We start from the raw sequence: 27,007 nt of genomic DNA on the forward strand, positions 1-27,007 counted from the left end.
GAACAGTACCTCAGGGGGTTTACATAAAAACAAAGCATTACAGATGCTGGACACATGAACTAAAAATAGAAAATGAGAGAGACTCAGCAGGTGTAGCAGCATCTGTGGAGAGAGAAAGGGAATTAATGTTTTGAGTCTGGGGTGACTCTTCGTCAAAACATATCTGACTCTAAACATTAACTCTGTTTCTCTCTTTACAGATTAGTCGAGTTTCTCCAGTTCTTGATTTTTTGATTTCTCAGGTTTACACAATTCTGTTAATTAACAGTTGCAGCATAAAGCACTCAAACATCAGAATTGTGAATAATCGACTATTTATCATCAGTTCCAAGCTAAATATTAGGAAATCATTACCAGGAAATTGCACCGAAAGTGCACATAATAAAATTGCTTGTTCAGTTACAGTTTCAACAGAATTCAATTGTATTATCTCGAGAGTAAACCCTTGAAGGAAACAACATAATTATGGTTTACACCGTCCAATTGTTCATGTCCTTTTCTTTACATAGAAAAAAAGTGATCCTTGATTTCTTCGAGTGGGAATGCATTGTTATTAATACGTCTAAAATGGTTTTATCATCAGTAAGAAATAACCTTATAAAGATGACCAATACACCAGAAAAGGTCTCGAAAAAAAAACATACTGAATCATTTCATGGCTTTGTTTATGTACACTTGTCACTTTCTTAATTCTACTTTTGGATCGGAGAAACCCTGCTCAAAATGCGAGTATTGTCTGTTTAAGAAAATAATTCAAAGGGCTAACTCAATCTTGCACAGTAGCAGAATCTTGTAATTCCAACTTGGGAATGTGGTCAGTTGAGTGGGTGAAAATTATTCAGACATCTTCACTGATGTGACAAATTGCAGAAAACAGGAACAAGGATTCTTTAGGAATAATTCATTTATTTTGAAATTTCACCGATTGTTTGCTGATAGAGCAGATTTGGCCAAATTGTGTTGACCTGTAACAGTACAGCAACTCCACACCCCAATGTTCTGTGTGGTCAATGGCCAGTGCCAGTTACCTCCACCAACACAGGCCGAAACAAAAAGGCTTTGAAAGCTCTGAAATGAAAAATACTTGCATTTTCTATTCTTTGATCTCGACAAAAAATGATGGAAAAGAAAGACTATGCAGCAATCCCCTATCAATGTCAAAATTATTAGAGAAAATGAACAATCTGAATAAGGCAGTTTTTTGAGTTTATGAAGAAGTGATGAAGAGGATTGATGAAGCAGTGGAGGATGGTGCTATCCGGACTTCAGTAAGGCGTTCAACATGGTTCCTCAAGGGAGACTGGTTAACAAAGTTATATCACTTGGAATACAGGAAGAACTAGCCATTTGGATACAGAACTGGCTCGAAGGTAGAAGACAGAGGGTGGTGGTGAAGGGTTGCTTTTCAGACTGGAGGCCTGTGACCAGCAGTGTGCCACAAGGATCAATGTTGGGTCCACTACCTTTTGTCATTTATATAAATGATTTGGATGTGAATATAGGAGGTGCAGTTAGTAAGTCTGCAGATGATACCAAAATTGGAGGTGTAGTGGACAACTAAGAAGGTTACCTCAGATTACCATAGGATCTTGATCAGACGGGTCAACGGACTGAGAAGTGGCAGATGGAGTTTAATTTAGATAAATGTGAGGTGCTGCATTTTGGGAAAGCAAACCTTAACAGGACTTATACACTTAATGGGACGGTCCTGGGGAGTGCTGCTGAACAAAGAGACCTTGGAGAGCTGGTTCATAGCTCCTTGAAAGTAGAGTTGCAGGTAGATAGGATAGTGAAGAAAGCATTGGCATGCTTGCCTTTATTGGTCAGGGCATTGATTTTAGGAGTTGGAAGGTCATGTTGTGGCTGCACAGGATAGTAGTTAGGTCACTTTTGGAATATTGCATGCAATTCTGGTATCCCTGCTATAAGAAGGATGTTGTGAAAATTGAAAGGGTTCAGAAAAGATTTACAAGGATGTTGCCAGGCTTGGAGGGTTTGAGATATTGAGAAAGGCTTGGGCTATTTTTCCCTGGAACATTGGAGGCTGAGGGGTGACCTTACAGAGGTTTATAAAATCATGAGGGGCCAAGGACTTTTTCCTGGGGTAGAGGAGTTCAGAACTACACAGCATAGGTTTAGGGGGAGAGGGAAAAGATTTCAAAGGGTCCTAAGGGGCAACCTTTTCACACAGAGGGTGGTGTGTGTATGGAATGAACTGCCAGAAGAAGTGGTGAAAGCTAGTTCAATTACAACATTTAGAAGGACTGCAAATTAATTTAGAAGGATATGGGCCAAATGCTGGCAAATGGAACTAGATCAGCGAGGATATCTGGTCAGCATGGACGAGTTGAACCAAAAGGACTGCTTCCATGTTGTACATCTCTATGACTCTATGGCAGCAAATAAATGTTCTTCAAACTGGCAACTCTAAATAAAATTTAAAAAACAATCCTTTTGGAGGATTCTGTAGTACTTGGCATTACTTCTCACTTCAGGTCATTGCACTGAGGTCAAACAATGCACGTTTCCATTTGTTTCTAAGGATGGCTTTATTTTAGCTGTTGGGAATTGCTCTCAATTTGGTCTCTTCTTTTGTAGGTCTGTACAGTATAGCTAAAAATAAACCAACAAGACAATAAATTCATATAGGTACTCAGACAATGACTTACTGTCACAGGATATAGTGATCAGTTGCACTCTTATTTAAATATCTAAAGAAACTACAAAACGTCAGTTCTGATGTTGAATCATTTCCAGGGTAAACACTTACCATGGTGATTCCCAGACTCCAGATGTCAGACTTGACACTGTAGCCCTTCTGATTCACCTCCGGGTTAATTCGCTCTGGCTGTAGGAGGAGGTAAGGTTTTACAGGTCAATAGTATAGTCACCTCCCAAAACTACAAGCAATATCCTGATCATAGAAGACAGAAATAACTGTCCGAGAACAAGTCTCCACACTATATCCTGTTATTAAAGAAAAAGGATGGTCGCATAGCCTAACGTCATTTCTTGGAAATCAGAAATCTCCTTATATCAAAGGGTTTCTATGAAATTCCATTATTGTTGTACAGATCAGAATTCCTGCAGGATTATATCAATACGTTCAGGTTTAAAAATAGAATTTTTAAAATAAAGAACTTTTTAAAAAATGCAATCGTCACTTCTGACAACTGGGAAACGTATTGCTCAAAGAAATTCCTTCCAAGCTTTTGGATGTCAGTTTCAGTGAGTAGAGCAGCTGGTATAGGTCAGGATCCCAACGATTTTGCCTCTGACGATGTGTCTCCTTTTGTAAGGGAAACAAAGCTCATGATAAGCTATTTAAATTTGAGTGTCCGGGCTGGAAACCCAGAGCTCTGCTCCTAATGACGAAGATCACGCACAAGTACGTATATTTGCAACTTTAAGAATGAACTGATATGAACTTTTGAAAATGTTGAGTGGCCACCACTCTAATATTCAGACAGCATCTCAGTGTGAGAGGCCTTAACACAAGCTGTAATTTGGAAACTAATGTAAATTCAGTGAGGTTTGGAAGGGACCTAAGGGGAATTTATTTTACCCGGAGGGTGGTGGTTATCAGGAACTTCCTGCCTGAAGAGGTTGGTAGATGCAAGAACCACTGTAAGATTTAAGATATATTTCAATGAATACCTCAAATGCCATAGTATACATGACCAGGAGCTGGGGAATGGGATTAAAGTAAACAGGTGCTTGAATACTGGCATAGACTCAATGGACCTGTATTGCATCACAGAATTGCTACACAGTGTGGAAGCCAGCCATTCAGCCCATTGTGTCCACACCAACCCTCTGAACAGCATCCCACAGAGACCCACCCCCCCTACCCTATTCCTGTAACCTTGCATTTCCCATGGCTAACCCACATAGCCTGGACATCTGAAGACATGGTGGGCAATTTAGCATGGCCAATCCACCTAACTTGCACATTTTTGGGCTGTGTGGGGGGGGTGACTGGAACATCAGGAAGAAACCCACGCAGACATGGGAAGAATGTTCAAAATCCACACAGACAGTCGGCTGAGGGTGAAATCGAACCTGGGTCCCTGGCGCTGTAAGATGGCAGTGCTAACCACTGAGCCACCATGTCACCCCATGGTGCTGGTAATGACTCCAAAACGGCCAGGCTTTACATTTCTGACTGAGGAAACACATTTTCCTACCGTCCCTGGACAGATCTGGTCCAGAGGGTTACTTGATTAAGTAACCAATCAGAATCACTCGGAAGGGTGTCCAACGACCTGGCTTAGAAAATTCACATGTGCAATGGCGAGCTATTGTAGCACAAGGTTTCATTTTAAAGGCTGGGATTTTAGATGGCTTCACCAATTGTGCTGGGAGGCCGGGCTGGGAGGGGGGAGATCCCTGGGCAGAGGAAAAGGTTGCTAGATTACAAAGGAATTTAAATAGCTAATTCTTACCATCAAAACAAATACATACGGTATGTCATGGACTACTCAACGGATAAATGGCCCACCTAGACTTCCCACATTTTTCAGAACAATGAGAACAAACAAGACCAATCCTTTGATCTCACAGTTTGGCACTCTGATCTGAACAAACATCCTTACGCTGATAATTATTAGAAGCACAAAGCATAGAAAGGTTATTTCAGCTTAGCCATATCATAAGCACAGGGACCATCAAATTCTTAAGGTAACTGACTACCTGAATCTTAGATGTTGCTAGGTTTATACAAATACATTGAAAACTTCAAATTCTGACATCAAACATACAAGCCAGCAGTTCACCCTCTCCCCAAAACAAACATTCCACCGGCCTATCCACACCGGACTACAGCTCTGAACCAAACTGGTCCCTGATTAGTTCTCTACATACCTCAAGTAAGGGGTTGTACTTACGGCCATGTATGGCTTGCAACCCGCATCCATGGTTTTAGCTACTGAATCTACGAGGTAGCCACTAATGCCAAAGTCACACATCTTAACCTGGCCTTGGACGTTAATCAGGACATTGGACGGCTTCACATCTGAAAGGAAATACAACCATTATGCAAATACCTTTGCCTGCTCAAACCAGACTGAGCCAGAGAGAAACACAAAGAGTTTCCAACAGAAATGGCCCCTTACTGAACCTCAAGCACAGTCTTCAGTGCAAACCTAAACGAGAGATATTTCAACAGCCTAATATTCACAGGTGAATTGCTTGCAACCTGCCAATAAGAACGGAATTTAAAACTGGATTGTTTAGGAACAAATCATAAACTGGTGTAAATCAGGTTGATTTTGCAGATGTGGGGTGTTGACTGAGAGGCCTCACCCATCAAGAGCACAAGTCAAAATTAAAAATGCTAGAGAAACTCAGGGGGTCTGGCAGCATCAGTGGCGAGAGAAACAGTGTTAACGTTTTAGATCTGAGATGATTCTTCTTTAGAAGCTCTCTCTCTCTTCACAGAGGAGAGGATATAGATTTTAAAGTAAGTAATAGAAGGATCAGACAGGAGATAAAGTAATTTCTTTCCACCCAGAGGTCTGGCATTTACAGCCAGAAAGGGTAGCAGAGGCAGAAACTCTCAACTCATTGACAAGTTGCTTGGATATGTACTTCAAGTGCTGGAAAGTGGGATTTGGTTGTGTGGCTCAGTTAACAGCCAGTGCAGACAAAGATGGGCAGAACGTCCTCCTACAGTGCTGTTTATTAGATTACTTGCAATTACTAGATTAGATTACTTAAAGTGTGGAAACAGGCCCTTCAGCCCAACAAGTCCACACCGACCCTCCGTAGATCAACCCACTCAGACTCATTCCCTTACATTTGCCACTTCATCTAACGCTACGGGCAATTTAGCATGGCCAACTCACCTAACCTGCACATTTTTGCACTGTGGGAGGAAACCGCAGCACCCGGAGGAAACCCATGCAGACACGGGGAGAATGTGCAAACTCCACACAGATTTCTCAGCCGGGAATTGAACCCGGGTCTCTGGCACTGTGAGGTAGCAGTGCTAAACACTGTGCCACCGTATCTGCCCACATTTTCAAAATATCTGAAGGTGAGGAATGGGCAGATTGTGGGGAAAGAGGGCGGGGGGGGTAGGATGTGAATTGTTTGCAACACTTGTATTAATCTTTACTGGAGAAAATTTAACACAAAATGCTTTGATGGTATAACGTGAAAGAAAAACACATTGGATTGGATGGCTGTGCGTTAAAAAGGCAATAAAGTTATATAACACCATGATTTGTAAAGAGCCAAAACTGGTACCCAGCTCTCCCAATGAAAGTGAAGCAACAGTAGCAATCACACTAAATCCTTTTAACTCCTCATCCACAAAGTTTAACTTGGACCCAATTTCCTTAAACTACTAGCACTTTGTTCTTGTGCTGTTACTTACTCAGGCAGAGTGTTCAGAGCAGTGCAATACTTAAAAGGATTATTATCTGGCACATACCCCTGTGAATCACAGACAGCTTGCTGTGAAGATGTTCCAAAGCCTTCACAATCTGCAAAACAAGCCCAGGACAAGTCAGTTACAAGAGAGATACGAGAATACCACTTATCTTTTGAACTGTGGAATACTGCTGATTGAATTCACTGTGCAGACAGAAGTAATTTATTACAAAGATGAAGGTGCCTGGAAGAATAAAATTAAGGTCAGTTTTACATTATTTACATTGGTGAAGAGAATGCTATATTGCCTCAGATTTAAATTCTAAGATGTACAGGATGCTAAAAGACATAATGTACTTACTCTATGAGAGCCGATTTATCAATGGTTCACTCTATAGTTTGCTGAAACTCAACATTTCGATCTTTACATATTAATTACTGAAATGTATCTGTGGGCACAAATGGAACGTGGCACAGAAGCTAACAATAGTAAAAACTAACTCACAGAAACTGCGATTTTTCCTAAGATATCTTCCGGGATAGTCATTCCTTTGTCGATCACTTGTTTATAGAACTTGTCCAGTGAAGTGTCCATTAGCTCCATGCAAATCCACACATCCCCCTGCAAGAGAAAGAAACAACGCTTCAAACGTTTCACACTAAGATTGTAGCAAACTAAAAGGAACTAAAATAAACAATACCGTCAATAAATTTTGGCATCTGCAAGATTGGAGTTAACCACAAATTAAACCTTAAGTGGAAGCTTGACTTTTTCAAGTCTTAACTGTTTCACATGGCTTTGCAATGGAAACTTGACTTTGTAAGGGTCTATCTTTGTATGGTAGAGGATGACGATCTGGCGATAGAATTCCTCCTCCACCCCATTTCTACAGGTTGCTTGACCATGGTATAACGCCACTCCCAGTTCAGTACAGCTTGTTTACATCATCCAACCTTAAAATGAGCCATTCAATGAAGAAAAGTCTTCATATAGCCTCAGAACAGAGTTACAAAGCAGAATTAGACCCCACTACAGTTAATCAATATGTTAGATTTGAAGGAGTGTCTCAAAGGAAGAAAGAGGGTCAGACAGTCAGTGTGATTATGGGAAGAAATTCCAGAGCTTAAGGGAAATTATTGAGCTGTAATCAAACCTGTTACGTGAGGATGACTACAATAAGTGTCTAAAAAACGCCCCAACAATAAAATGATTAATGATGGGGCATACAGTTGCAGTAAGTCTGAGAATTAACTAGGAGTCACTTGACTTAGGTTTTCAAGCACATGCCTAAAGTTTTAAAAAATCAAAAAACTTATTGGGGAATATGTAACTAATTTGGCATAAAAAATGGCAGAGGAGACTTCCCTGTTCATGTCCAAATAACGCAGAGCACAAGTCATCTTATCACTCGATTCGTCTGCTGCCAGGTTACATCAACAAACAGGACTACCAGGCTGGGCACCAACAATGGACATGTTTCAACAGTTCATCCTAAAAGACCCCAAGTCAGACACAGACAATGGATATGTGGTTAAGCAAAACTGTTCTTTCAGCAAACCAGTACAAAACTGGCCTCCACCAACACGGCAAATTTCTATGATTCTATGATACGAAGAAATATTAAAACTGCTGTCTTTGATTCTAGCTCAAGAACCAAGCAAGTATAAGTGAAATGAGAAGCTTAGGACTCAGGAGCTGTTGGAACTGAAAAGAATTAGAATATTCAGTGTTGTAAAATAAATACCTAGTGTAAGGTTCAAATAGAGGGAGGGAGATGGGTTGCTATTTAAACAGGCTCAAGCTTTGTGGCTTTCCCAATATTGCAACCGGAATTCAAGTTTCAACTGTGACTTCAACAGAGCTGATTCCGTTGCAATTATCAGGTTTCTATAACAGTCAGCACAGCGTTCAGCTGCAATTGTTATATTTCAGAGGAAATATTGTGTAAGTGCAATCCTTCAGCTTAGGTATTCATAAAACTGGAACCTCTCTCAATGACACCCAAACCCCTGGGGAGATGGTGATGCAGCAAGTCAGAGGCCCAATTTACTGCTCTAGCGACATGAGTTCAAATCCTACAGAATTATGGAAGAAATCTGGAATGATACAGTTTGTCTCAGTAATGGTGGTTATGACTACCACTATTGATTGTTGTCAATGCCCATCTGGTTTGTGGGCATGATTTAGGAAAGGAAATCTGACCTTACCTAGTCCAGCTTACACGTGATCCAGACCCACAGCAACGCAAGTCTGAATTGCCCTCTGAAATTGTTGAGTAAGCCATTCAGCTGAATCAGCTTCAGGTAACGATTACTGGTCACCAGCAATACCCGTATACCTTGACAAAACAAAATACAAATAACACAAGGCCAACAGAATTACCTCACGAAAAAGTGCTCCATAGAAGGTAACAGTGAAGGGACAGTCTACTGTACGCATCGAAATATCAAGGTCCATCAGCAACCGCTTCTGCTCTTGACTATTCACGGTGGCACGGATCCTCTGTAAAAGATATGATATTAGGGCATTACAAATTGGAGGGAAAATCTCAGGACTGTTAATTTTGGGATGGAATTGCAGTCGGTCAGAACCATCAGTCAAAGTCAATCAATCACAGAATTGTGCAGTGGCTCAGATGGTCAATTGAACGCTGCCATTGATTTTAAGACTGGATAGTTTCACACCAGCCACACAATCTATGCAAAAATAATTTAAGTCCTTCCTTCACATACATGTTTTCAGCAGTGAGCTGTATCCTCTACACCAGCTTGAAGTCTCTCTAGGGCAGCAAGTCTGATCCAACCAGACAATTACATTGAAGCCTCAAATTTCAGGGTGAGTGGAAAAAGCAGAAGAACGGGACAAATCATTACATCCTTCAGTGTCTCAGCACAGACATGACAGACTAATCAGCACTTTCTTAGACTCCATCATTCAAACATTTGGCTAAATTCACATTCACATTTAACATTTCATGCCAAAAGCCAGGGCACCATTCAATTGTCAATGGATTCAACCGCATAAACCAAGGGTGAAGTGTACTGACATAAACAGTTTTAAATAGATATGTAAAAACATACACGCACACACACAAAAGATATAATATCAACCATAAGATATAGAAACAGAATTAATCCACTTGGTTTAATGCTCCACCATTCCTTCATGGCTGATGTGTTTGTCAACCCCTTTCTCCTGCCTTCTCTCTGTATCCCTTGATCCACTTACCAATCAAGAATTTATCTATCCCTATCTTAATGACACTCTATTACATGATCTCAGAGTTCCACTGATTCACCATCCTCTGGCTGGTTCTTCCTTATCTCAGTTCTAAAAGGTCATCCCTTCACTCTGAGGCTGTGCCCTCGGGTCAGAGTCTCTCCTGTCAGTGGAAACATCTTCTCCACGTCCACATCTCAGTATTCTGTAAGTTTCAATCAGCTCCTCCTTCATCCTCCTAAACTCCACTGAGTACAGAGCCAGAGTCCTCAACCACTCCTTATACAAGAAGCCCTTCATCCCCAGCATGATTCTTATAAACCTCCTCTGGACCCCTTCCAATGCGAGTATGTCCTTGTTTAGATAAGGAGCCCAAAACTCTCTCAATATTCCAAAATCAGTCTGACTAGAGCCTTGTGCTGCAGAGGCTATATATCCCTGCTCTTGTTTTCTAGCCAATCTTGAAATGAATACTTACATTGCATTTGCCTTCCCAACTACCAACTGAACTTGCATATTCACTTTAAGAGAATCCCAAAGTAGGACTCTCAGGTCCCCTTTTGCTTTCAATTTCCAAAGTCTTTTCCCATTTAGAAAATAGCCTATGCCTAGTCTTACCACCTAAGTACATAACCTCACACTTTCCCACTTTGTATTCCATCTTCCATTTCTTTGCCCACTCTCCTAGTCTGTCCACTTCTTTCTGCAGCCTCCCCATTTCCTCAACACTACTTGTCCCTCTACCTATCTTTGTGTCATCTACAAACCTAGCAACAATGCCTTCACTTCCTCATCCAGATCATTAATGTATAACATGAATAATTGTGTTCCAACAGTGACCACTGTGGAACCCAAGTAGTCACTGGCTGCCATCCTGAAAAAGACCCCTTTATCCCCATTCTCTGCCTTCAGCCAATCCTCCATCTACACCACTACCTTGCCCATAACACCGTGCACTCTCATCTTCTTTAGCAGCCTCCTGTGCGGCATCTTTTCAAAGGCCTTCTGGAAATCCAAAGAAACCACATCGACTGGCTCTCCTTTGTCTAACTTAGTACTACTTCAAAGAATTTAACAGATTTGTCAGGCATGAGCTCTCCTTGACAACACTATGCTGACCCAGCTCTATTTTACCATGCACGTCCAAGAACTCCGCAATTTTATCCTTAATAATGGACTCTAAGATCTTACCAATGATTAATGTCAGGCTAACCAAAGTATAATTTCCTGTCTTCTACCTCCCTCCCTTCTTAAAACAGGAGTGTTAAATGAGTTATTTTCTAGTCCCGCGGGATCCTCACTGACTCTAGCGATTCCTGAAAGATCACCACCAATGACTCTACAATGTCCTCGGCTATCTCCTTTAGAATCCTGGGGTACAGCCCATCTGATCTGGGTGATTTATCCACCTCCAGACCTTTCAACTTCCCGACCACCTTCTCCTTTGACCCTTGACTCTCTTGCAGTTCTGATAAACTGTTGATGTGTTCCACTGTGAAAACAGATGCTAAGTACCTATTCAATTCCTCCGCCATTTCTTTCTTTCCCATTACTGTTTCTCCAGCCTCATTTTCCAGCAGTCCAATGTTCACTCTTGCCCCTCTCTCATCTTTCAGATATCTAAAAAAAAGTCTTTTAATCTTCTTTCATTTCTTTGGCTCACTTACTTTTGTCTTTCATCTTCGCCTCCAGCTTGTTTCTTTCACTTAATCTCTGCTGGTTTTTAAAGGCTTCCCAATCATACTCCCTCATTAGCCACGGTTACCTAATCCTCCCTTAGTATGTTTCTTCTTCCTTAGGATGAATTTCTGCTGTGGTTCTTGAATTACTTATAGAACCTTCAGCCAATGCTGCTGCTCCACCATCTTCCCTGCCAGGCTGCCCTTCCAATCAACTCCAACCAACTACTTCCTCATGTCTTTGTTCTTACTTTTACTCAATTGTAATACTGTTACATCTGATTCCAACTTCTCTCTCAAACTGCAGGGTGAATTCTATCATACAACTGTCACTGTCTCCTCGGGATTCCTTCACCTTCAAACTCCCTAATCAGGCCAGACCTCCAAATCCAGAATTTCCTGTTCCCTCATGGGCTCAACAATAAACTAATCCAAATAAAAACTACTTTGTAAACATGCCACAAATTCCTTTTCTTGAGATCCACTACCAACCAAATTTTCCCAGTTAATCTGCATAGTGAAGACCCCCGTGATTATTGTAACAGTGCCTTTCTTACGTGCTTTCTCTATCTCCTGATTTATTTTCTGCCCCACATCCTAACTACTGCAAGGAGCCCTGTACACCACTCCCATCAGGATCTTTTCTTCCTTTGAGGTTCCTCAATTCCACCCACACAGATTCTACACCTTCCGACTCTATATCACTTCTTGCCATCAGGTCAATTTCATTTCTTAATAACAAGGTAACCCAGCTGCCTGTCCTTTCAATAAGAATTGTATCCTTGTATTTTCATTCCCAACCCCGATCCCTTTGCAGCCACATCTCTGTAATACCGACAATATCACACCCATCAATTTCAATCGGTGCTCATTTACCTTGTTTTCTATACTGTGTGTATTTAAGTACAACCCTCTCAGTCCTGTGTTCACTGCCTCCCTTTTCATAGTTGTCCCGTTAGCTACTGCAGCTGAAGTTCGATCCTTGACCCGTTCAATACTCTGTCCCATTAAGTGTTCTGGAAACTTTAATAACCTCTCCTGAGCAACATCATCCCCCCCACCCCCTTTAAATGTTTCCATAATTTCCCATGCAAGTGAACCCACCCTCCTGTTATTTATTTTAAACCCCGAACTACAGCCCTAGTCATTCAATTAGCCAGAGCTATGGTCCTAGCATGATTCATCACCTGGCCCACTGGAACAGCTCCCTCCTTCCCCCAGTACTGGTGCCAATGTCCCATAAACTCGAACCCATTTACCCACACCAATCTCTCAGCTGTGCATTTATCTCTTTAATCTGGTTGACCTGTACCAATTTGCTCACCATTCGGAGATTACCACCTCTTTGGTTCTGCTTTTCAATTTAGCCATTAGCTGTTCATATTCCCTCAGTAAAACCTCTTTCCTTGTTCTGCCTACATCATTGCTACCTACACGGACCACGACAATGGGATCTTTACCTTCCCACTCCAAGTTCCTCTACAGCCCAGATGAGATATCCTGAGCCTTCAGGATTCTCAATTCCGTCCACAGAGAACAGGGTCTATTCCTCTTTTCCTCCCCCTCTTGAATGCCTCCCTGTACCATGGTGCTATGGTCAGTTTGCTCATCTTCTCTACAGCCCAAGCTCTTATCCCCACAGGGAGCACGGATTTCAAATCTGTCAGGCAAGGCCAAGGCCTGAGGTCCCTTCAGCTCTACTTCCTGAATCCATCTGCCTGCCCTTGCTCGTGGTCACACCCTCCTGCCCTTGACCACTGACTGAATTCAAAGTACTTAATCTCAGGGTACATAATCCATGTACTTAGTTTAAATATCATTTAAGACTATCAACGCATGTATGTCATATAAAAATACTTAATGCTTTTGACATTCAATCATGTCAAAATAGATTCCATTGTAAAAAGTGATATTTTTAAACAAATTTGTATTCAAGCTCAATATTCGATTAGAATCCCTACAGTGTGGAAACAGGCCCTTCAGCCCAACAAGTTCACACCGACCCTCCGAAAAGTAACCCACCCACACCCATTTCTCTCTGACTAATACACCTAACACTACGGGCAATTTAGCAATTCACCTGACCTCCACATCTTTGGACTGTGGGAGGAAACCAGAGTACCCGGAGGAAACCCACGCAGACACGGGGAGAATGTGCAAACTCCACACAGACAGTTGCCTGAGGCCGGAATCGGACCCGGATCCCTTGTGCTGTGAGGCAGCAGTGCCAACCACTGTGCCGCCCCTGTCTTTATAACTACACAGCTGATTCATTAACTCTGATGAATCCTACTTCATTCAGTAATTTATCAAGCCTCAAAATTATAAAAGTGAACGATGAATGTTTTCTTGCTGCGATTTCTCTTCATCCCCAATGCTGGAACCTAGTTACATATGTAAATAAGGCTGATGTTAGATTTGCCATTATCTGATTCATTAGTGAAGCAGATAGAAGGGCCCAAATGGTATCATGCGGTTTCTTTATTTTATCGCAAGGCCAGGTAATGGTGTGGCTCCTGGTGAGAGGGGAACATGGAGGGAGTGAGGGGTCACAGTGATAACTGCGACTTGGCTGATTGGAACAGTCACTGAAATAACTCACCAAGTCTCCCTTTATTTACATGTACATAATACATGACACTGACCCAGCGAGCCCAGAGCCAGCTCTCAGAGTGAACAGCACCCTGACACTCCTGTTTATATGTTTTTTTTTAATCCCTAAAGATATAAACATTTGTTCTCATAACCAGCTCCCAGTTAATGCCATATGGCAACTGTGTAACCACTCTGTGAATTTCCTCATCATTTAGAGGAATGAATGTGTTTTTGGCATAAGGCTATTTGAAAAATTAATGTGAACAGAAATAGTAAAAAGAATTTACCACAATCTCAGATTGTTCCAAAGTACTTTGTAATCAATGAGGAATTTTTTAAATGTATAGGCAATGTAAGAGATTTGGCAGCCACAACAATCTCCCACAAACAGCAATAATGACCAGATAATCTGTTTTTGAAATGTTAGTTGAGGGTTAAATGTTGTCAAGGACACTCCTGCTGCTTTATAATGGACAGTGAAATAACTGCCCAGAGTCCAATATCCCATCACCAAGGTTCCCCTTTATTTACACATGCACAGTACATGACACTGACCCAGCAAGCTCAAAGCCAGCTCTGAGTGAACAGAACCTCTGATACTCCTGTTTATATTGATCAGCCAGGACTACCTGATTGGGGCTGTTAACCTGGTCCAATCAGGGAACTCATTCTACAAGATCCACCTAGTTGACCTCACTCCAATCACTAGTCACCAGACTAATTGCTCTTATCTCCCTCATGTATGATCCACAGGTCCATGTGCTCAGCTAATAGCAATGGTAGCTACTTTCATTGCAATATGAAACTATACGGAACTGCAGGAAGGACATTTGAGGCATCCTCCTTACTTTCAGCTGATCGCTTCAGAATTCTTACTTCAGGAGTTATAAGGAGAGATTGTACAAATTAAGCCTGTTTTCTCTAGTATTTAGAAGACTATGGGAGTAATCTGACTGAAGTCTTCAACATGAAACATATTAACATGAAAAGACAGAGTTGATAAAGATACACTATTTTCACTGGTTGGGGATTCTAGAACGAGGGGTATAGTCTGAGAATTGAGGGTAGACTGTTCAGGAGCGATGGTTGGAAGCACCTCAATACAGAACGGGCAGTAGATGTTTGGAACTGTCTTCCACAAATGGTAGTTGATACTTGAGAGCTTTTTTTTTTGTTAAGCAAAAGAATTACGGGATATGGGCAGGTATATGGAGATAGGCCACAGATCAGCCATGGTCTTATTAAATGGCAAAACAGGCTTGAGGGGCAGAATGGCCAACTCCTGTTTCTATATTCCTACATCATTATATGGTGCTGAACTAGGAACAAATCGTCTATCAGCATGGGAACTGTACCTACTGCATTGTACATGCTGGTAACTCAGAATGATGATTTTTCTTTTATCAGCTTAATATTTGGTCTCTTTACAGTCAGATTATATGGTCCTGCTCCCCTGATATTAAACAAAATAGTATCTTATCCAGTCTTAGCATTATTCCAAAAATTAAAATCATATACCTTGTTTTATTGTAACGCTCTCTTTTGTCTTCACTCAATAATTCAATGACTGGCTATCAAACTCAAGTTTTATCCCAACTCAGTACATCTGTACCTTCCTAGAATCATCAAATCCCTACAGTGTGGAAACGGGCCATTTGAGTCCACACCGGACCTCCAAAGAGTATCCCACCCAGATCCACCTTATCCTCATAACTCTGCATTTCCCATGGCTAATCCACCGAGCCTGCACACAATTTAGCATGGTCAGTCCACCTAACCTGCACATCTTTGGACTGTGGGAGGAAATGGAAGCACCGAGAGGAAACCCACGGAGACACAGGGAGAATGTGCAAATTCCACACAGATAGACAGACAGTCATCAGAAGATGGAATCGAACCCGGACCCTGGTGCTGTGAGGCAGCAATGCTAACCACTCGGCCATCATGCCATATTTTGTTAACAACCCGCCAGCCTAAGACAGTCTCGATCAAAAAGCTGGATAGGGGAGGTGACACAACAAGCTGGGATTATTTTACCACTTGGTAAAAGACTACTGTGGAAAAATTTGATTAGTCTGACCCGGAGTCACTTTCAAGCTCACACACAAAGACATAGAAACATTCAGCCATTCCCATCTTTGCATTGAACTCCTGACCCCCAGTCAGTCATACCTGCAATGTGTCACATCACATTTTCTTCTGAGACAGCATGACTTTTTGGACTAAGAATCAGTTTTAAAGGCAATTGCAGCCCTTCATCAGCTTGCACTCCCAGAAGAATGTAGACATCAAGCATTGACATCGGGAGAAGCCAAGCTGAATGCTGTCAGGCAGTTTACTCTCTTAGTGGGTGTCACCTCGTTTAATGTCACCATTGATGAGGAAGTGGTTTTCAAAAGCAAATACAATAAAGCATTTGGCGGAGTCTGCAAATGAGTGTGGAACACCAACCAGGGTCAGTTGGCAAAGCGACAGACCTCACCAGCCTCTGCATGGCACTGAATCCTGGGTCGTGTACACTTTCTAGAGTGTCCACATCAGAGTTACCTCCACAGCAGTCTCAGGTTTCACTGATGGGACTGTATCACAAACACTGACATTGTGGACACACGCAATATCTTTTGAACAAAGCCAACCCTCCTGCAAAGCCATCTACACTGGGCAGATCACATTGTCCATGCCGATGGCCATCAACTAGCCAAGATTGTGTTGCACAGGGAATTAGTCATTGGCAAAACAGAAAGAGTACAAACATTTCCATACACTCCTGAAAGAACTGCCTCTCTCTGTGCCACATCAACCATCACCAGTGCCAGTGCCAACCATGTATCACAATGCCTGGAGATGCTGAGAGGAGAGGGCAGCAGGTACCTTTGAGACTGAGTGAAGCATAAAAGAGAAAAGGAGAGGGATGGATCCGATTGTCCCCAGCAGTGACTATGCCATCATCAGCAGCCACTGAGAAGCTGCCAATCATGAACAGGCCGAACTAGGCAGCAGCAGATCCGCACTCCACGTAAGCTTCCGGAAATCTTCATTCCAGAAGAGATGCCTAGTTGACGGATTGGCACTGGCTGCAGAAAAGCCAATCTCCACAGCAGAGGTCACTTCTCCAAGGTCAACCCACTGAACGCCTGTGACTATAATTAAACAATGTCTCTTACTAACTCTGATAAAAACATTGGTGTGTCTCTCAAACAAATCCAATTACAAACTAAGTTGGCAGAAAAATATGCTGAAATTTCTATGCGATGCGAGAATCCTTTGTTTCCACTTTTTCCAATTCAACACCTAGCATGTCATTCCCACCCACCAATACACAAACTATATTAATTCACCTCACTATGTAATATCATGAGGGACATAGATAATGTGAATAGCAAAGGTCTCTTCCCTAGGGTGGGGGAGTTCAAAACTGGGGGCCATATTTTTAAAGTGAGAGGAGAAAGATTTAAAAAGGGACCTGACGGGCAACATTTTCTTTTAAAAAAGAGGGTAGTACGTATGTGGAATAAAATGCCAGACTTAGTAGATGCAGGTACAGTTAGAATGTTTAAAAAGCATTTGGACAGGTGCATGAATAGGAAAGTTTAGAGGGATATGGGTCAAACACAGGAAAGTGGGGCTAGTTTAGTTTAAGAAATCTGGTCAGCATGGATGAGTTGGGCTGAAGGGTCTGTTTCCATGCTGTATGACTCTACCAGCAAATGTAACTGCCACTGTGAAAGGCTTTTGAAGTAACTTGTGTCGAAAACTTTAAATAATTTCTGAGCTGCACAAAGATGGCACTTTGCAAATTTAGCCTTCGTTGAAATCTCAGAGTATGTTGGTTGAACAGAGTGGTTAAACTAAAATTAAATGTTTTTAAAATATGAAAAAATATTGGATTACTACATAACATGGATTGAGATCCTCTGAGATATCAATTTAAAGGAACAAGATCAAGGATACCGATGACAGGTTGTATTAAACAGTTAAAAACCAACAACTTTAATGTGGTACAAATGGCATTATTTCGGCAAAGCATCAATAGTCCATTCTTAACGCTTGCCTCTGTCTTCATAAAAAAGTTCTCTGTTTTTGATTTGTTTTGCCTTTTATAAATCAGCTTTGAGCAGTTGGTTAGTTGTGAAATTCAGTTAATGTGGCCTCATGACTATGACAGTGACCAACTCAATTTGACAGAGGAATGCACAGTAAATATAGCTGGTGGAGAGGCCGAGGTTAGATCTCAGGCACAAGACTGAAAGCAGGAATCCTCACTGCTACACTTCACCTGCTTAGACTATTGCCACAACAGTGAAGTGGAGCAAGGTTAGAAAACATTGAGGTTTCATTAGAAACAGCCAACAAACGATCTTCTCCACATTTATTTTCACACATATCAGCACTGAAGTTGTTTGTACATCTGAATAAAATTAACCCAAGACTTCAGAGAAATTGTGCATAGTTTGCCTGCAGCATCAGCAGAGGTCTCCTCACTTCAATCAAAGCTTTTGAGTTTAAAGCTTTACAGACATTCTGTGTTGTATAGCCCTAGTTCTTTGGATGATTATCAACTATTTATCAAAATATAGAAATCATAAAGACCAAGATAAAACACATGAGTATTGTCCATATTAAAGGATGATTTCCTGAAGGACAAGAATTTGTTTCTAATTTGGAATTTAAATTCAGACTATTCAAACATTAAAATTATAATCACTGACTGTGCCCTTTAGTGCAGGTGAAGCTTCATGTACGCTTTCCCTGTGACCAACGAGAGTCCATCATCAGGGTCAAATGAGGGTCAGAAGCTCTTTACTTTAAAATATAAAGCAGCTGAATAAACCACATGTGGCTTTGGCGACAGCTAACCCCATCTGTCTGAAGCCAGTGAGAAAGTCCAGTGATGATGATAGATTGAAGAAGCTGGGGACTGTTCTCCTTGAGAAAGTGAGGACTGCAGACGATGGAGATCAGAATCAAAAAGTGTGGAGCTGGAAAAGCACAGCCGGTCAGGCAGCATCCGAGGAGCTGGAGAGTCGGTGTTTCGAGCATAAGCCCTTCATCAGGACGAGGTCCTACACCATAGTAATCCTGTGATTCGACGAATGCATCCTTCAGAGGATGGAGCAGAGTCAGCAAAGCAACATTCCTGACAAACAGCCTACGCTCAAAACATTGACTTGCCTGCTCCTCGGATGCGACCTGACAGGCCGAGCTTTTCCAGCACCACAACTTTTGAACTGTTCTCCTTGTACAGAGGAAGGCTGAGAGGAGATTTGATGGAGGTTTTCAAAATCAGGAGCCATCTGGGTGGAGTGGACAGGGAGAAACCATTCCTGCTCATTAAGGAAACAGGAAGAGGCATAGAGTTAAGGATGAGCAGGAGAAGGCGGTGTGAAGTGTGGAAGAACTTTTTCACACACAGAATGAGGGTATGAATGCATTGCCTGGATCTGTGATTATTTGGATAAAAATACCTACTCAGGGCATGGAGAAAAAAAGCAGGAGATGGGCACCAGGTACCGATGCCCATTTCAAGCACAGGTGTGATGGGCCAAATGGCCTCCTCCTACACCATAACAATTCCACGATTCTACGAATGCCTCCTTCAAAGGAATGGCCTGAGGATACCACTGAGTCAAAGCGACAGGAGAGTCAGGACGAGAATCTAGGAATCTGTCTACTGCCCCCACTGAGATATAAAAATTCAGCCACTTGGTTCGAAAAGCATGCAGATTCTGCAAAACGGACAAGTTTTGTGACAGCAGGACCAGCGGTGAGTCCTGTATAAGGAGATGACTCCATTTTCTTGAATTATGATGCAGTGTTCATTTTATAGCAATGATGTTTGATCAGATCCCATTGATACACCGCAGCTCGGCAGCACCAGATTTAGGTCCGAATTTAGGGAAGGCTTTTAAAGAAAATCAGACATTGCTGATCAAATTTTAATTTGATACATTCCTTTAATGTTTTTTTTTTCCATTCATAGGACATGGGCTTCACTGACTGGGCCAGCGTTTACTGCCGATTCACAATAGCCCTGGAGAAGGTCAGCTCCCCTCTTAAATGCCAGCAATGCTTGGTGGGTCAGGACACTTGGTGTCCTTAGGGAGGGAGTTGCTGGCTTCCACTTAATAATATTAGGACAGGGGCAGAGTAGGTAATGGAATGGGTTCCCCTTTGAGGCAAAGGCACCAACAATTCTCATAGGATTGGCCAGTCAGTGTTTGCTCAGGTGGAGCAGTAAAGTGTTGAATTGTGCTGGTGGAATAACACACCACAATAAAAGTAGGAGACATGAGGACAGCTGGTAAAAAGCTGAGCAAAGAGGCATTATTTTGAGGAACATCTTAAAAAGGAGGAAACAGACACAAAAGGATCTCTATTGGGGGCGGGCGGGTATGTGTTGGATTTTAAAAACTTGGAACCTCAGAAGATGGAAGTCACGGTCACCAAAGATGGAGACAAATTAAATGAGCGATGTGCCGAAAGCCAGGAGGAGGAGAAATGCAGCATTAGTGAAGGCTTATAGACCAGAGTTCCAGAGATACAGAGGGGCAGAGCCACAGAGGGATTCAAATTCACTGACAAACATTTTCAGTTGGCGGCATTGTTGGATCAAATACGTCAAGCTTTGACACACCCGGCAAATCAAAATTCAGGATAATCCTCATGTTTCTTTGCCCAAAAACTAACTAAGTGGTGGACTGGGCAGACAGCTAAATTAATATTCCACACGTCGGTGATCATTGTGTGAATCAAGCAAATTCACGCTGACTCCAGGTTAGACATACGGGTAAAAACCACAATCAAAACAAGCCATTCCAACCTGTATGTATGGTTAATGCTGGACCAAAGATAAAGGACATTAGAAAAACGACCATGTAACTGCATAACTTGCATAATTTCCACACAAACCAGCTGTCTTAAATTAGAAATGCAATCTCCAGCCTCCCTTCATTTGTAGTAAACTAATCACTTACCTTCGCCTTCTATAAATAATATTTTATGAGCTGCCTCTTGTAAGACAAAATTAAGGAATGGAATGTGAAAAATTGGTCTTGTGATTGCAACTACAGCAATAACATTTTACGAAAGGATACAGAGAAACAGAAAAGGGCACAAAAAAATCTCTGGAATGAAGTGTGGGGCTGATGAAAAACGAGATAGTAAATCAACTTCCCAATTAAAGAACAGAACTAGGTGTCAATTGGCATCTCGTGTAGCCACACCAATCAGTTCCACATCCTAAACAATGTTTGCATATGAGCAAATGTAACTGTAAAAATTACATTTAATGCTGCCATGTGTGCAAAGGATTGTTTACTGAATCAGATGAAAACAGCATTGTGCAAAAAGGTGTCACCTCAATTGTCTCGATCTCCACCCCCATGGAGAAGGCAGTGGATATTCCAATGTAGCTGGTTCACCTATCCACCTACATCTTCAACTGCCTGTAGTTACTATTGGACTTTTTCAGTTTAAATATGTGATAGGACAACACCATTGAATGGAAAATGATGGACCAACTGGCCCTTTCTCCCCCTTATTCCTTTCAGGAAGCACACAAAAGACTGTTTGTTCCATTAAAGTTTCAGCTGCTGGGAAACCATCAGTCTCTCCAACCTCCACTGCTCTTTCATATTCTACCTGGACCCTGACTGGGGGTACATTCTCGGTGTCACATGGGCCCCTATCCATGATGTTATTTACTCCATACCTCAAGAACCCGCTACACCAGCCAGTGACACAGACAGTACTCACCTCTATGGAGGGCACGGGAAAGTTGGCCATAACAAAAATGGCTGAACAGTTGCTGGAGCCCATGACATAGATAAGACTATCACACAGTGGTCCTAAGTTGCCTCCCTTCCTTTCAGTGAATGACTTGATACTTCCAGAGAGCTGGCTTTACCTTGACAGCCATTAGTGTACCACTGGGTGTGTGCCGCATCTTCTCGACGACCCCGTACGCACCGCGGCCCAGCTCCGATAACGGCTCCAGGTCATCGGCTTTCACTTCGAAATTCTACAGAAAATGGAGACAGGGTTTCATGGTCCGATTAAACCAAGCAGAGCAGGCAGAACAAACAGTGCACCCCATCGTCAACAAGTGACACTTTACTCAACGATATTTACCAGCGCATTATTCAGGCAGACAGAATTACCACCAATGAAGATTAGGAGATTAGAATCCCCACAGCGTAGAAACAGACCATTTGGCCCAACAAGTACACACTGACCTTCCAAAGAGTAACCAACCCAGACCCATTCCCCTACCTTCTTACTCTATATTTACCCCTGACTAATGCACCACACCTACGCATCCCTGAACACTATGGGCAATTTAGCATGGCCAATTCACCTGACCTGCACATCCTTTTAAAACTGTGGGAGGAAACCGGAAGAAATCCAGACAGACACGAGGAGAATGTGCAAACTCCACACAGACAGTCGCCAGAGGCTGGAATCAAACCCAAGTCCCTGGCACTGGGAGGCAGCAGTGCTAATCACTTGAGCCTCCGTGCCACCCCAGACGATAATGTATCACAGCAATTGTCATCGCCGGCAGAGGAGACCCCATCACTGTTTAAAGGACAGGACTAAAGGTAAAGTCACCACAGTCCAACTGGACTACAGGGCTGCTTTCCCATGAGGGAGAGGTGACTGCTGTAAATGGAGGGTTAATCCGGTGTTTCGATTGGAGCAATGTGTGAAGGTCAGAGCAGGTACCCAGTCATTACAGTTTGCTGCTCATTCCCCCAGACTGCCAGCATTTCAGGCCTGCACCAGGACATGGCTGCTCACATCCCAATTCCACAGGCCTTAGCATCTTAGACCTACCAGCCTCTACGGCACATCCACCTGGAGCACACTTCAGCAATCCAATGTTGTACTAAAGAGTGCACTGGCACCTCTCGTTACAGTGGTGCAAATCGGAGCAAGCAGCCAGTTCACAGACTAGACCAGAGTGTACCTCTAAGCTGTCTTTGTGTTCTCTCAGTTCACCCCTAACTAGATATAACACCATCACCTTGCTGTGCCTTTGTCCCCTCAACTGCTGAAGGCTGCCATTATTGCCAGGAATATGTTTTTTTTAACCCAGCACAGATAGCCTGGCAGCTCGTCATGACAGGCAACGGGCAGCAATTAGATTGGGCTCGTTTCTCTGCAGCACATTCCAGCCTCAATGTGAAACCACGTGCCAGCAGTTTACACAACAAACAGACTGCAAGTGTTACTGGGTGGCTCAGGGAAGTCCAGGGGAGCAGCCATTAGTCAGGACCTCAGCAAATAAGTCACAGGCAGCCTCCGATATCAGACCAGAGAGTAGGATATGGTCATTTGACTGCTAGGGGTGGGCTGTGGGATCAGCGTCAGGATCCCCACCTCGACGGGGGTGAGGTGCTGAATGTCAGGAAGCCCGCCACCCATCTTGGCTCTCTCTCTGTCCCATCTGGTCTGCTGTCTCCAGGAGTGAGAGAAGGGGAGGGATTGACTGAGGTGAAAGTGGTTGCCTCTGCAGTTAGTGCCAATGTAGGTGGCATGAGTGTCTTGAGGTGTGAATAGGCAGCATCGGGTTACGGAGGGTGGGTGAGTGGGGGAAGGTGAGCGAGGGCACGCCTTGCGGGGGATAATGACAGTGGTACAGCATGAGCAGTGGTGGGTGCAGTAGCAGTGACAAAGTGAGAGTGGGGCAGCAGAGATAGTGAGTGTGGGCAACAGAGAGAAGATCATGGCACTTTGTGGGCGGCACGGTGGCACAGTGGTTAGCACTGCTGTCTCACAGAGACCCGGGTTCAATTCCCGCCTCAGGCGACTGACGGTGTGGAGTTTGCACGTTCTCCCTGTGTCTGTGTGGGTTTCCTCCAGGTGCTCCGGTTTCCTCCCATAGTCCAAAGATGTGCAGGTTAGGTGAATTGGCCATGCTAAATTGCCCATAGTGTTAGGTAAAGGGTAAATGTAGGGGTAATGGTGGGTTGCACTTCGGCGGGTCGATGTGGACTTGTTGGGCCGAAGGGCCTGTTTCCACACTGTAAGGTAATGTAATGTAATCTAATCTAATCTAATTATCCTGGCAGGGTCCATACTGACCTGGGTACCAACCTTAGACCAGTCTAACAGGGTTTTGAAGAAGATTTCACAGCATTTTGATTTTATAAAGAAAGTAATGAGCTGTTTCCATTTCTTTATGGTAATTGGTCATTTTCTTTGCAATGGATTCACTCAAGATTATCCTTACCTGTCTGATAATTTCAGGAGAGCTGAGGCAAACTAAAACAAAACATTCCAGGTGACTTACTGAAGCCTCAGTTCCAACCAGCGAGAGTAATTGAGGTGTCTCTTTGCGGTAACAAAAGGGGTGTTGTTGTTTTTAATGAGAGGGTTTACCGGGACATCGAGGACGACAGTTAATTCACCTCCCCACAGGAGGCTAGATAACCAACACAAACAGATGGAACCAGTGACTGGATGTCTCTCTGCTGCGTGCCAATACACTGTGTGAAGGTGTTGTAATAAATCTTCCCAGCTGGAGTGAATGTTAGAAGCCTGGGAGGCAAGATTCCCAGAGAACCATTGGATAGAACGCCAGGCCGCCGCAAGGAGAATGTGGTTTTGGACTGTATCATCCAAGACAGTGTCAGGCAGCTCAGCTTTCCACACCTTCAGCTCATCTCCACGACATGTATTCAATGGTGACTCCATCGAGATCTCTCTCAGTGTCAGTAACCCAGCCACGCGTGGACATCCTCCTACTTTTCCAGCATGGGTTTCAGACAGTACCATGTAGCTTGTCCACTTGTTATTGTCTGAAACGGGGCCAAAGGCAAAAACATCTTCCTGAGGCTTCATTTGTTTTAAATGTCACCACAGGCCTGAATTTATTGCCCAAATACAACACAAACGTAATATTCCCATTCTTACCTTGAAGCTATTTAAGATTAAAAGAATTCCAACACTCAACTTCAGCAACTGCTTCCTAAGTACTGTATACAGAGGAACCTTGATTATCCGAGTACCAATAATCTGAATATCGGATTATCCGAAGGAGAGCTCGAGGTCCCCACAGAAACATTACATCAAAGACGTGTTTCCAACAGTGATCGCGTCTTTTGTTCACAGTGATTAAACAGGCACCGTCTCCAAATGACTAACCTCCCGCCCTCTCTCTTTCCTCACACTTTCCCTGGAGTTCTACACAGGGATGCACCCTAAATCCCTCCCTTCCGCAGATAATCTCTCCAACATTGTTCTGTACAGGGCAAAGGTGGAACCTGTCAAAAAAAGTTGCAGTAAAAAGTTGTGTGTGTGTGTGCGCACGAGCTATTTGGAGACTTACCCAAAAGGCATCAGCAGCAGTGTCATTGCTGGTGTCCAGTCGGGCTGCCCCAGAGAGGGGGGCAGAGTTGGACGGACGTTGGGGGTCGGGATTGGTGTTGGACAGGGTTAGAGGTGGGGGGGGAGCAGAGTTGGGGGGCCCGGGGGGGGTGGGGGAGGGGCAGTGTTGGTCTGGGTTGGGGGGGGCAGGGGTCCATGAGGCAGAGGTGGATAGGTTGGGGGGGCGGGGGACAGTGTTGGACGGGGTTGGTGGGTGGGTGGCGGAGTTGGGGGGGTTGGGGGACAGGGGGCGGAGTTGGATAGGTTGGGGGCAGAGTTGGATGGGGTTCGGGGGGGCAGAGGGAAGGGGCAGGGGCTTGCGCAATGTGCTGCTGCAGTGTCCTGAACCAGGAGCAGACGTTAAAAACTCCGAGCCCCTGAGGAAAGGCATTTAAATCGATTAACCATATAATCGATTATTTGAACGAAATAGTGCCCGCCAATCTCATTCGGATAATCGAGGTTCCCCTGTAATCAAAATATAATTTCAGGTTCACTGCTGAAGTGATGAGGAAACTACCTTTCAGATTCAGAGTCTGTTTACGGCTTTTATATTTATATACTGCTACTGCCCCCTAGAGGCCAGCACAACCTACTGACAGTGGAACATTACTGTAGATTATCACACACACACATAGCAGTAATAGCACAGTACCCTTTGCATGATGGTGGTCATGGCCCACATCAACTCCAGTCTCCCAGCCCTGCCTCGATCTCCTGTAATTTGCTTACCGATGGAACATCTGGACAACAAGCACACCTACATCTGACTCCTGTCACTGAGTACAGCTCCGCCTTCAAAACAATTATCCCATCCAGACTGATCTCAAAACTCCATGACCTTGGTCTCGGCTCCACCCTCGACAAGTGGATCCTCAGCTTTCTGACCCACAGACCACAATCAGCGAAGGTAGGTAATTGCACCTCCTCCACCATAACACAGCACTGGAGTCCTCCAAGGATGCGTCCATAGCCTCCTACTCTACTCCCTGCACACCCATGACTGTATTGCCAAATTCTAAGTGAATGCCATTAACAAGTTTGCTGATGACACCACCATAACAGGATGGATATCTAACAACGATGAGTCAAAATACAGAAGGGAGGTAGAGAGTTTGCAGCATGGTGCAATGAGGACAATCTCTTTCTCAACATGGGCAAAACTAAAGAACTGATCATTGAATTCAGGAAGAAAGGAGGAGGACATGCCTTCATCTACATCAACAGAGCAGTGTTTGAGAGGGTGGTGAGTGTCAACGTTCCTGGGTGTAACAATAACCAACGATCTGACCTGGATTTCCCATGTAGCTGCAATCGTGAAGAAGGCACAACAATATCTTTTCTTTCTCAGGTGGCTCAGGAAATTTGGCATGTTCATAAGAACCCTCACCAACTTCTATAGATGCACCATTGAAAGGATACTGTCCAGGTGCATAACAGTCTGGTGTAGCAACTGCTTTGTCCAGGAGCACAAGGAACTATAGAAGGTGGTGTGCACAGCCCCAGACCATCACAGAAATGAAACCTCCCATCCATGGACTCCATGTACATGGCTCGCTGCCTCAGAAAGGCTGCCAACATCATCAAAGACCCATCGCCCTGCTAATGCTCTCCTGCAATCTCTTCCATCAGGCAGAAAATACAGAAGCCAGAACATGTGCACCATCAGGTTCAGAAACAGCTTCCTCCCGGCTGTTATTGGACTAATGAATGGACTCTCCAGCCTCAAATAACACTGACCTTGCTAACAATGATCTCACCTTGCGCA

The 27,007-nt window shown here is 43.4% G+C and overlaps 1 protein-coding gene across 2 annotated transcripts in view; it reads right to left on the minus strand.

Moving 5' to 3' along the window:
• The window catches only part of LOC140464052 (dual specificity mitogen-activated protein kinase kinase 6), a 148,023-nt gene that overhangs the window by 63,257 nt on the left and 57,759 nt on the right, over positions 1-27,007 (minus strand). For both annotated transcript variants that reach the window (XM_072558698.1, XM_072558700.1), the window contains 6 exons: positions 21,776-21,889; positions 8,759-8,878; positions 6,881-6,997; positions 6,437-6,488; positions 4,887-5,014; positions 2,771-2,848 (listed from right to left, as the gene is read on the minus strand). In XM_072558698.1, the coding sequence (XP_072414799.1) occupies positions 2,771-2,848; positions 4,887-5,014; positions 6,437-6,488; positions 6,881-6,997; positions 8,759-8,878; positions 21,776-21,889 (609 nt within the window). The remainder of the gene's footprint in view (positions 1-2,770; positions 2,849-4,886; positions 5,015-6,436; positions 6,489-6,880; positions 6,998-8,758; positions 8,879-21,775; positions 21,890-27,007) is intronic.

This window comes from Chiloscyllium punctatum, chromosome 39, assembly GCF_047496795.1.
Source record: "Chiloscyllium punctatum isolate Juve2018m chromosome 39, sChiPun1.3, whole genome shotgun sequence".
Classification (NCBI taxonomy): Eukaryota; Metazoa; Chordata; class Chondrichthyes; order Orectolobiformes; family Hemiscylliidae; genus Chiloscyllium; species Chiloscyllium punctatum.